Source organism: Pavona decussata, unplaced genomic scaffold, assembly GCF_977016875.1.
Source record: "Pavona decussata unplaced genomic scaffold, jaPavDecu1.1 SCAFFOLD_92, whole genome shotgun sequence".
In the NCBI taxonomy this organism is placed as follows: domain Eukaryota; kingdom Metazoa; phylum Cnidaria; class Anthozoa; order Scleractinia; family Agariciidae; genus Pavona; species Pavona decussata.
The window spans coordinates 3367501-3378949 of NW_028145509.1; the positions used below are offsets into that span (position 1 = coordinate 3367501).

Genomic DNA, 11449 nt, shown 5'->3' on the forward strand with positions numbered 1-11449 from the left:
TATTGTTGCAGAGACAGTTTTTTTGTTGAAAAAGATATATAAAAGAGACGTTCCTTGCAGGGCTGTGTTTAAAGAAAAAACCTTAGCTGTTTTGTTTCCGCCTTATTACCGCGAAATGAAAACAAATACCGCGAAATTTAAATCTGCCGCCATCTTGCCGCCTGCTTGTTTCTATGGAAATGATGCAACCCATTCCCACGCGCGCCCAAATCGCACGCGCGTGGCTTAAGCATGCGCACTCATTTGACCGCTGTGAAGACCTCTGGGCTAATCAATGTCAAAATCCAGCAAATCGAAATCTGATTGGATATTACATTTTACCGGAAGCCTCTTTGAATCGGAGGTTTCAAAACAAGAAAAGAAATAGACTGTCAAAGATATCAAAGCAAAAACCGCCATAGAATCGAAATGCAACTAAATTTTCATGCGCTTCTTTTTTTTTGCAGTGGGTAAAAACGAAAAAGATAACAAGTCAAATCACATGACTAAACGGAAAAGGCGCGAAAACCTTTGCGATATGTTGCAGCGTTTGACAAAGCTGAATGACAGTATGACACTCGCGACGGTCGAGGTTAACGATGGACCTGACAATTTTCGGAAAAACTCCTCTAATTATCGACTCTGAAATGTGGTTCATAGTCAATGCTGGCCGTTTAAAATCGTTCTCAACATTGTCTAAAGCGAATAAGAGTTTAACAGCCTTTCTCGTGTTGTTAAAGGAACTGAAAGAAGCAAACTTGTAATCCGTTCGCACCGCGGAGTCTGCGAGTTGATCTGACTGGAGCAGAATTTATTGAAGATTACTCTGTTGAACAGGATCAGATATTTTATCAGCAGCCCAGCAGAAGCATAATTGAACTTGAACAAGGAAAACCAACGGCCTTTGTTACCACTGCGTTAAAAGCGGAGTATTGTGGCGCAAAAAGTGATTCAGAAAGCGGACGGACAGAAAGACAAAAATATGAACGCTTGGAATAGCGATTGTTGTCACTCTTTACACAACAGTTCATTTGAGAGCTTTGTAAGTTAACAGCTTATAGGACTGATAAAGTACATCGAATGCAGGTAAAAAATTTTTTTCAGGGTGAGTTTCTTAAGCTTGCACTGAGTGTGTGAATTGAATTCTGATAAGCTTAGATTTTCAAGTTGCTGGTTATTTCGGTTGAATGTTTACAGAGTTGTGTCTTGTTATTAAATGTCCTTAATCCATTTTATTGTATTTATTCTGGGATCATGGTATCTGGGTAAGCAAAAGCTGATCTAGTGAAACCTATCATTTGTAAATTTCACGGCGGAAAAAAATTAAGCTTACGTTTGTAAACATTTGTTGGTATTTGTCGTCGACGGCAATCAGGTTAGGAACGATATCTTGCTGAAGTTTCTCGAAAGTTGTTTGAAAATCTTTACCCTGTTTTAGTTAATTAGGTTAAAGCTTATATAACCTCCGACCAGGCTCTATTTTCGTTTCGCTATTAACTTTACCGTGGTGTCATGAAAAAACTTGGCTATCTCATACTGCGCAGACTGCGTATATTCACCCCCATTTTAAAGTGTTAAAAACTACATTTTACGGGCGAAAACAAGCTTAATTTAACTCCAAATGAGTAAAGTACAACAAATGGTTTCTAATCGCCATAACCTATATATGTTTTTTTTGCCTCTGACTATGGAAAATGTTTGGTTTTCTAAAACGACCTGACAATGTGCAAAATGAATTTGTCGCGGTTGAGAGAAGCAAATCGCCGACAAAACCACATTTTACGCAGCCTTTGTTTTGGTTGTTTTGTTATTAAGGACGTCTCACATGAATGACAATCACTGACAAACGGGAGGGATGGAGCTTGTCACCTTTTTCACTCGTTTTCTTGGCCTTTGATGTTCTTACCAGAGGCTGTCTTCCTCTCGGTCAGCAGTATCCTCCTTCAAACCGGAAGCAGGATCCTTGCCAGGAGGGAGGGGTCAACTTCGGCTTTTCGCAATCGGATTGCTTGTCCGGATGATACGGGCCATCATGACGTCACTTCCTGTAAAACCTGGGAAGTTTGAATGATTGGTAAACTATAACCTCACCAAATTTTTTCCTTGGATGATCAGTCAAATAATTCTACGCCAGGCTATCAAAGAATCATAGCTATGTATGAACCTATTACCATAATACATGTAAACAGCATCATCGCTCATGAAATTAATATTTCAAGTATGAAAACACTCAAAAGTTTGACACTGGTTGATAGCAAATGCGACAAAACAGTGACGGCCTACGCCTCTTTGAAGAAAGATAACCTGAGAATCCAAAAGAATTTAACAAGGAGGGAAAAGTGAGATCTTACTGTGGTTTAGAGCTTTCGACTGGCCATTAAAAACGATTATCTTACAACTTAATAAAAATGATCAGTGGGTTTAAACGTATTTCTCCGGTACTGTCTGGTCGAGCGCTCGCGAAAAGAAAGGCGAAAAACATTTTTTCTAAACTTATCGGAAAAGCTACGTTGCAAAGAAGCCTTCAGTACAAAGTAATTTACCAGTTGGTAATTGTTAATGGGCAATGGGGTTTGCTTTTTTTGTTTAATTATCTCACAAAAACAGGAAAACATGACAAGACCTCTCCTTGCGAGGCCGAGCGGCTGACGCCAGCTTCAAGGCAAAATAGTCCACACATTCTGTATCTAAACATCAAAATTCTAGGGGAAATGCACAAGTTTTTTTCTCACACGTTTAGAATTCATAAGGAGGGTTCAATTATTCACTGTACTAGTACTTAAGTTTAACTCAACTTCTGCTCTTACATCATTTTACTAATGAAAATCAACTGAAACACAGCATTTATCGTCTCCTTGCTCATTTGTTTTGTTGATCATTTCAGGTGATAAGTTTATTTTCGTGACAAGATGTCTCCGTATCAGAGATATAGAGAAAGCTGGAGATATTGTGATATATTTGGCCAGAAAACTGAGCTCAGGAGTAAGCGATTTGGTGTGAAATTTCGAGAAATTTCTCGCAAAATGTAATGATCAGTTCAAAAGAAAGTCGGTTTCCTCGGGCGTCCGCATGTTTTGCAAGCTTTTTCAAAATTCTAGGTTGCTCAACAAAAGTCTTCTTTACGAAGGTTAAATGGCATGGGTAAATTAAAATAAGCTCCTTTGAATTATCATTTTGTATCTATAAATCATTTTTATAATGTTGGAGGCAAATTCTATAACTTCAGGTGAAGTTTCAGCAATGAACACAAACTTTTAATTTTCAATGTTTTTTCACTCGGTGAAACAAACGCACTGATCATTTTTAATGTTGAATATAACCTACTAATCTCAACTGGAACGTTTGCACTAAGATTTGACCTCGTCCCGAGCCAAATGTCAGTTTCACCAGTACTTTGTATAATTAATAAGATGTAATTTTTCTGGCGCGGACAATCTCCGGCTTTTCCGATCAGCGCAAGTACACGTAACTCTTCACTGCAATATTTTCAGCATAATTCATGGTTGAAAATAAATGAACACTTACCTATATCGAGAAAGGAAGATTAAAAGTCTACTCAGCAAGAAAACAAACCCCATCCGAAGCTAGGCTGGAAAAAAAATTCGTTTGATGCAACAAAATCACCAGCGCCATTTTCGAAACTGGACAAAATCCCGCGCTTCACAGGAAGTGACGTCACGATGGCCCGTATCATCCGGACAGCCGAGCCCACGAGTTGACCTCTCCCTCCTGATCCTTGCTTTCGGTTTCTGATTAGCCCAGAGCTCGTGGACGTGTGGCCACCGCTGGCCTAAAACGCGCGCGGGCTCTGGGGACGAGATTGAGGCGGGGTCTGAATACCTGAGGGTCTAGGACCAAACGCACAAAATCCTATAAAACAGCGGGGTCCCGGAACCACGAAACCGTACCCTAAGGAAACGGGTTCCGAACGTCTAACAATAAACACAAAACTGTGTTTCTGAGGCCAAAGGATGGTCCCGTACGGTAAACAACAAACCCTGAGACTGGCCCCCGGAGCTAATAATGGTCCCCGGACCGTAATAACAAACCGCTTACAAAGCTGGCTCCCGGAGCAAAAAAATACGGTCCCGGACCGTAAAGACTAAACTCCTTTAAAGCCGGCTCCCGGAGCCAAAACGGTCCCGGACCGTTAATAACAAACTCCTTTCAAATCTGGCTCCCGGAGCCAAAAACGGTCCCGGACCGTTAATAGGAAACTCCTTTCAAAACTGGCTCCCGGAGCTAAAGACGGTCCCGGACCGTTAATAAGAAACTCCTTTCAAAACTGGCTCCTGGAGCCAAAACGGTCCCGGACCGTTAATAACAAACTCCTTTAAAAACTAGGCTCCCGGAGCTAAAAACGGTCCCGGACCGTTAATAAGAAACTCCTTTCAAAACTGGCTCCCGGAGCCAAAGCGGTCCCGGACCGTTAATAACAAACTCCTTTCAAAACTGGCTCCCGGAGCTAAAAACGGTCCCGGACCGTTAATAACAATCTTCTTACAAAAACTGGCTCCCGGAGCCAAAAACGATCCCGGACCGTTAATAACAAACTTCTTTGAAATCTGGCCCCCGGACCGTTAGTAACAATCTTCTTACAAAACTGGCTCCCGGAGCCAAAACGGTCCCGGACCGTTAATAACAAACTACTTTCAAATCTGGCTCCCGGAGCCAAAACGGTCCCGGACCGTTAATAACAATCTCCTTTCAAATCTGGCTCCCGGAGCCAAAACGGTCCCGGACCGTTAATAACAATCTTCTTACAAAACTGGCTCCCGGAGCCAAAACGGTCCCGGACCGTTAATAACAAACTTCTTTGAAATCTGGCTCCCGGAGCCAAAACGGTCCCGGACCGTTAATAACAAACTTCTTTAAAATCTGGCTCCCGGACCGTAATCAATAAAAGATACATTACAACCTGGCTCCCGGAGCCAAAAACCTAAGATATGCAACGGATTAAAAGCGGTTTCCGAAACGAGAGATAAAGTATGGGCTCCCGGAGCCCGCAAAACAAAACAGGCACAAACCGAAAACATAACTTAACAATACCAGAATAAAGGTCTACTCCTAAAGGTAAAACCTACGAACATAAAAAGGTCCTAAGAACTTGTAGAGATAACACCAGAGAAAACACAAGAAACAAGGGAACGAACGGTGACAAACAAGCATACCCAAGGGACACGTGGCACGTAAAAACCACCCAGATAACGAAACCGGCGAAAACAGGTAAGAATACCAAACTAACCGAAACGCCAAAGAAAAAACTATGATAAGACGGCCTACGACAGAAGACTAGCATACGAAAACAAGCCGAAACACGTACCACAAAGCGGAAGAGACAGAAAAAATACCTGATTAGATTCCACCACGGGTTCTGCTGCCGGTCTTGGCGCAGGTTCCGCCGGAGGTTCTGGAGGCGGTTCTGGTGCTGGTGGCAACGCAGGTAAATCGCCCGCCGGCTCCGCCATGAAGAAAGAAACCACAGTTCAAGCGAAGAAAAGAAAAAAAAAAACGGGCTGGTGTTGGTTGACCGACTAGAAAAAACGAAACTCGGCCGTTCGTTTCGGCGGACGGCGCTGTGACAGAGTAAAATCAAAGCCACATGGCCTAGCTTATTAATAAGTGAAGCCCGAAATGCACTAATGCCATCCCCAGGGCCACGGAGCAATTTGAAAGGTCGTTTCATGATGCGCTAATTAATTATTCAGTGAGAATAGTAAGTTGTGTTTTACTAAAAAATGCAAATGAGGTTTTTCTTGATCGAGATGACACTGCGTCTTTTAAAAATATATGATTATCCCAGAAGGGGGTGATAGACTTTTTCAGTTTAATATGTTTGGGTGTGCTTTCGGGGTTTACAAATATTGACCCTTTTTGGGACCAAAATACTACGCTCTTTTCAAATTTGTTTTAGGGCCTGACATTTAAAATAAATCATGATCCGTTTTTAAATCTGACTTTCGCGTTCTTGAAGGAATAAATCGTATCTCTCTTATGGTATGTCTAAGTAACACGGATTTTTCTCTTTTTTGTCTTAAGACCAATCACGAGAGAGGTTACGGCATGTATACGCTTTCTTCTATCACTCCAAACCCACACCCTATCTCAGACGTAAAAAATAAAATTTGTAGTACAGCTTTAAGGTTAAATGGACAGAGGAATACTTAAATGACATCACCAGCTTGTGGCCAGTGTAAACTAGTAAGTTTGGCAACGATCGCTTCATTAGCGGGTGGTTATGTTCTACTGTTGTTCCTGTTAGGCAAAATACATTGAATTGCTCCACAGTACCGACCGTTTGCGTTTCTTTTTGGATTCAAACAGATCTTTTCTCTCTAAGATGAAGACTGTCTGTCTTCCTCGCTTTTGCGCTGGTTTACGTTCAGCGTTACCAAGATGTACACACATCCACCACCAAACGGCCGCTTCATTCATGTACGAGGACTAATTTTTTTTACCGGTAATATATATATTTAGCCAAAAAAGCGGAGCTCCAATTTTTTTCATAGCATTTATAGAAATCTGCTTAGCGTATGAACGTAATAACGTTACCACTTCCTCAGCCTTTCTGAAGTTATGATATATTTTTAGTGCATGTGCAGCAAACTACTCATCAACAATAACAATAACAATGTAATACGGAGGACAAAATTTCTTTTGAATGCTGATTTGTTGTAACCAATGGCAATTTTTCTTAATTTTCCTTTCCCAGAGCCCCTCATTGGCTGAGCACGCCAGTTTTAAATTTCGTTGGTTTCTTGTGTCCAAAAACAACGAGTTCTTTCATGTTCTTTGGAGTTCGACTGTTTAAGCCGGGTTGTTTGTACCACAAGTACATGGAAATCAAGTGCTGCAGCTAGAAAGGAAATTCCTAAACGTTACGTTTTCGTGTCTCTTACAAGAAACAGCAAAAGATTATTTGTGTCAAAGCTAAATACTTGGAACGGATTGACATTTGTTTAACCGGGAAACTGAAATCAGTCATGGCGACCAAGTACTTTCACCTCGCTACTTCTTCTTACAACGAATGATAACTGAGCATAACAGTGTCCTTTTGATGGGAGGAAGGAGCAGGTTAAATTCGGTGGAAGAAATTACTCCGTACATCCTTCTTTAGATGCACCGTTTGCTATTTTTATCGATCTATTTTCGCGGATTTTAAAAGCGGTAGGAAGCTTCACCGAGCACAGCTGAACAATTAATTGATGCCTGGCATTAAGTTTTATCGTTGTTAGTTTACTCCTGATTTAAACTTATAATTCTCTCTTCATTACATGTGTAAAATTTACAACTCAGTCAATATTGCTCCTACTGAAATACAATGACATACTTCAACTTTATTATTTGTTTGTATAAATTTACATGTACAATTTCTTGGCGCCGCAGGTAGCAAAGCCAATCTAGGCGGGCCAGGATGACAAAAGGAAATAATGACTTTAACTGCTAAGTAAGAAGGCAGACTGAGCTATAATATCATGAAAACATACAAGAATAAGGAAAGGTTTTAGGGAGGACTAACATAATGAAGAACTTTATTGAGCTTCTTTCAAGGCAACACAGGAGAAAAGACAAGGAAAACATGACTGAATAGGGTAGGAAGGAAAGGAATGACAAAACGGTAATATACAACTATGTCAGTTGTGATTTGACTTTTGTTACTAGAGATTCAAAATCGTCATACAAGTCTTCAAATTCTAGGATGTTAAATAGTACAATTTTGATTTTCTTTTTGAATAGCGATTTGGATAATACCCGGAGCTTTGTTGGTAACTCATTCCACAACTTCACACCGGCTCTAGAGAAAGATTGTCTTTTTATCTCCAGCCTTGATCTTTGTATACAAAAATTATCAGATACAGAAGATCGTGTATTATAGGAATGTACTTTCTTTGCGGGGAGAAATAAATCTTTAAGGTTTGGAGGGACACAATCATTATTAACGTCGTGCATCATTTCAGCCAGCAGTTTATAATATAGACAATTCAGAGGTAAGATTTTCGCGTTTAGAAAAAACGGGATTGCGTGGTCATGTTTATCAGCAAAATGCATAAAATGCAGGGCACGCTTTTGTAGAATTAAAAGTTTACTTAATTGGGTTTTGCTCGCTTGTCCCCACGCAACTAGTCCGCCATAACGCAAATAGTGAGCAATAAGGGAATTGTCTAAATAAACGTCAAGAAAAGGAGAACACGGGGCTTACAACTGAATGAGAGCCGTGATGTGCGAACGAAACTGCCCCGAAACAAAATGTAAAAAAAAAATTGTTTATCCACGAATATTTGTCCTATCGAAACGATTGAAGTATATTTGTAAAGCTTGAAATACGTAAAATAAGGAAAAATTATATGATTGTTGCCAGAAACACATTAGACTAGTAAATGGCTAGCAAATTGCGTAAATTCAGTAGGAGTTGCGTTCAAGTTAACAGAGAAAGAAAAATACACCGTCGTTTGCCCATGCAGAGGACGGCAAAGAAATGTACCAAAAATTAAAATGCACGTGCGGAGCGATTGTTTTTGTTCATTTGCAGCGTTGTTGCTGCCGTCACTGATCGTTGCTTAACAGGGTTCCCAGACATATTTGACGCTCGGATAAAAATGTTTGAAAAATCATAACTCAGTCAACATTGCTCCTACTAAAATAATTCTGGCCCTTAAAAGCATTTTAAGACATTGAACGCTTGTTTGTGGCCAGAAGTATTAGAGCGTTTAAAACTTCTGCGTGTTTTCACAGTCCAAGCGCATGGAAACAGAGCGGCGCATATGCATTGCATGTACACGACTCCAAATCAAAATGTCAAAAAAAGAAAAATTCTGCGAATATTGGTGGTATCGAAATGTTTAAAGTATCTGTGTAAAGCTTGAAACACACAACATAAAGAAAAATTATCAATTGTTGCCTGGCAGAAAGCATTTTCGTTTATAAATGATCTGTAAACGGCCGTCGAATCACGTAAACATGATATTTTCTGCAAGGGCAAGTTAGCTCCCGGAGAAAAATGTTTGGAAATTCAAAACTGTGTCAATTCTGCACCTATAGTAATAATTCTAGTCTCTAAATAAACGTTAACAAATGGAGAATACGGGAAAATAGTCTTTGGTGTTTGGTAGAATTATTTCAGAGTTTTTAAACTTGTGTGTGTTTACAAACACCTGAAAGCCGTAAGGTGCTAATGAAAAGAACACGAGCCATGAAACAATATTGTTCAAAAATTAATTTCTACACGAATATCGATGGTATCGAGAATTTAATAAAGCCGCCGTTACACGTTGAAACTTTTAGCTGAAACTTGCGTGCAACGGTAAACGAGACAAGTTTCACGAAGTGGTGTTACACGGTGAAACTCTTGCTTTTTCACCACTGCGACCGTTGCGAGCCGTTGCAGAAGTAGAAAGCGGTTCTACTTTTCGTGAAACTTGTCTTGCAACGGAAGTTCGAAAAAGTTTCACGAAACCGACCATGTTACACGGCGCAACGCCTGCTGAAACTTGTTTCGCATCGCCGTTGCACACAACTTTCAGCTAAAAGTTTCAACGTGTAACGGCGGCTTAACAGATTGAAGTATCCCTGTAAAGCTTGAAATACGCAACATAAAGAAAAATCATCGATTTTTGACTGGAAGAAATTTTTGTTTTAACGATCGTCGAAATCACGTAAACATGGTATTTTTTTCAAGAGCAAGGTAGCTCACGAGCTCACGAGGAAAAATGTTTGGTAATTCAAAACTGTGTCAGTTCTTCTCCCAATTAGTAATAATTCTGGTATCTAAATAGAAGTTAAGAAAAGGAGAATACAGAAAAATGCTCTTTGGTGTTTGGTAGAATTATTTCAGAGCTTTGAAACTTGTGTGTCTTTACGAACACATGAGAGCCGTGTGGTGCGAATGAAACAACACGGACACGAAACAAATTTTTCAAACATCAACTTCTCCTTGAATATTGGTGGTATCGAAAGCGATTAAAGTGTCTATGTAAAGCTATTTTAGAGTTCTGAAAGTTACCATAACTGATCACGAACGGGTGATATAGGCAAATGTGAAGTTACTTTTTCGGCCGGCCTGCTCTAACTTGCTAACTGTTTCACGTTGAATTTTGCTTAATCGTCTCCGCTTTTTTGTGTTCGTTTTTTCTCTCTTTCTCTTCTTTCCACGTTTGTCAACATATCCAACGAATACATATAAATTGACTTTGTATTTTGTATTCTTTAGCACTTCTGTTGTCCCTGAGTATCTAATCGATGGAAACCGATGATCGGAGATTCAATCGATCAATCGATATCAATCGATAAAATTAGTTAATTGGTATCGATTGGTATCAGCCAATCGATGACCAATCGATAACCACACAAAAACCGTTGATCGATTGCTATCGATTGGCTCAGCAACCTCGAACAGACGTCACGCACGCTACCTGTCCGATCATCTGCCATTTTTAGGAAGCCCTGGGGACGAAATTGGTAAAACAAATTTTGACCCAGTCTTTTCAACGCAAAGAATATACCCCGATGCACGTGTACTCGAATCGAATTACGCACTTGCCCGTCATTGCCTTTCCGTGTCATAATGTCTACGCAAGACGTCCGGGTAGAGGCTTTACTGAATATAAGGTGCATCGTCAAAGACTATCATCTTTGCCGTTTTGAGGTGAACGTCGGTAAAGTGTTCACTGCAAACAAGAAGAGGGGAGAACGCAGAAACGCGTTTAAAGTTGTGAACCATCGTGGACAGCTCGCCCAGGCCTGTCAACCCCATTATGCCGTTTTAAAAAGAGAAAGAAGAGAGTAATGAGTATTGAGTATTGAAATGTGTTTACAATTACTGCGTACAAAGTTGTGTTTTTTATGCGTCGATTCCGGTTCCGTTAATCTGCAACCAATCGATACCAATTTATCTATCGATTGGTATTGATAATCGATACCAATCGATAACCACACGAATATTCGCCATCGATTGGTCATCGTTTATCAATATCAATCGATTAATTGATATCGATAGGTATCGATTGTCATCGATTATCGATTCCATCGATTGGATACTCCGGGTGTTGTAAACGCATCTCGCCATGCAGCTTCCCGCCAAACAAACACGGGCGCATTAGCATTGTGGGATTGCGTACGGACCTTCGGACGGACAAAAATGACGTAATAACCAAACCAAAATTTTTCGCATTCATGGGTTTCCCAAATTTTCTTGGCCATAAGGCTCCGCGCGCGGAGCTCCGCTAAAAAAATCCCGTTATATTTTCTATGAAAGGGTTTTACTTAAAAAAGGGTGTAATTAGAAGTGATGTGATTTGGAAAAATGGACTCCAACGTAATTTCAACACGAAACCTTCTGATCTGTAGCCAGACGCACAATCCTCGACTTGAAGTCAAGTTCAGCGACCGATTGTTCAAACGTCGAGTAACGCTTACCCTCGATTAAAAGTAATTGAGCTTTTCATCTTGCTTTTTAAAGCAATGATTTAAACTA

General features: G+C 40.3%; 1 protein-coding gene across 1 annotated transcript in view; it reads right to left on the reverse strand.

Annotated features, from left to right (window-relative positions):
* Positions 1-5736, reverse strand: part of LOC146473902 (uncharacterized) — a 10606-nt gene extending 4870 nt beyond the window's left edge. Inside the window, exon 1 of the mRNA XM_085117940.1 lies at positions 5320-5736. Within this exon, the coding sequence (XP_084974066.1) occupies positions 5320-5447 (128 nt within the window). The 5' untranslated portion in view covers positions 5448-5736. The remainder of the gene's footprint in view (positions 1-5319) is intronic.
* Between the last annotated feature and the right edge of the window lie 5713 nt (positions 5737-11449).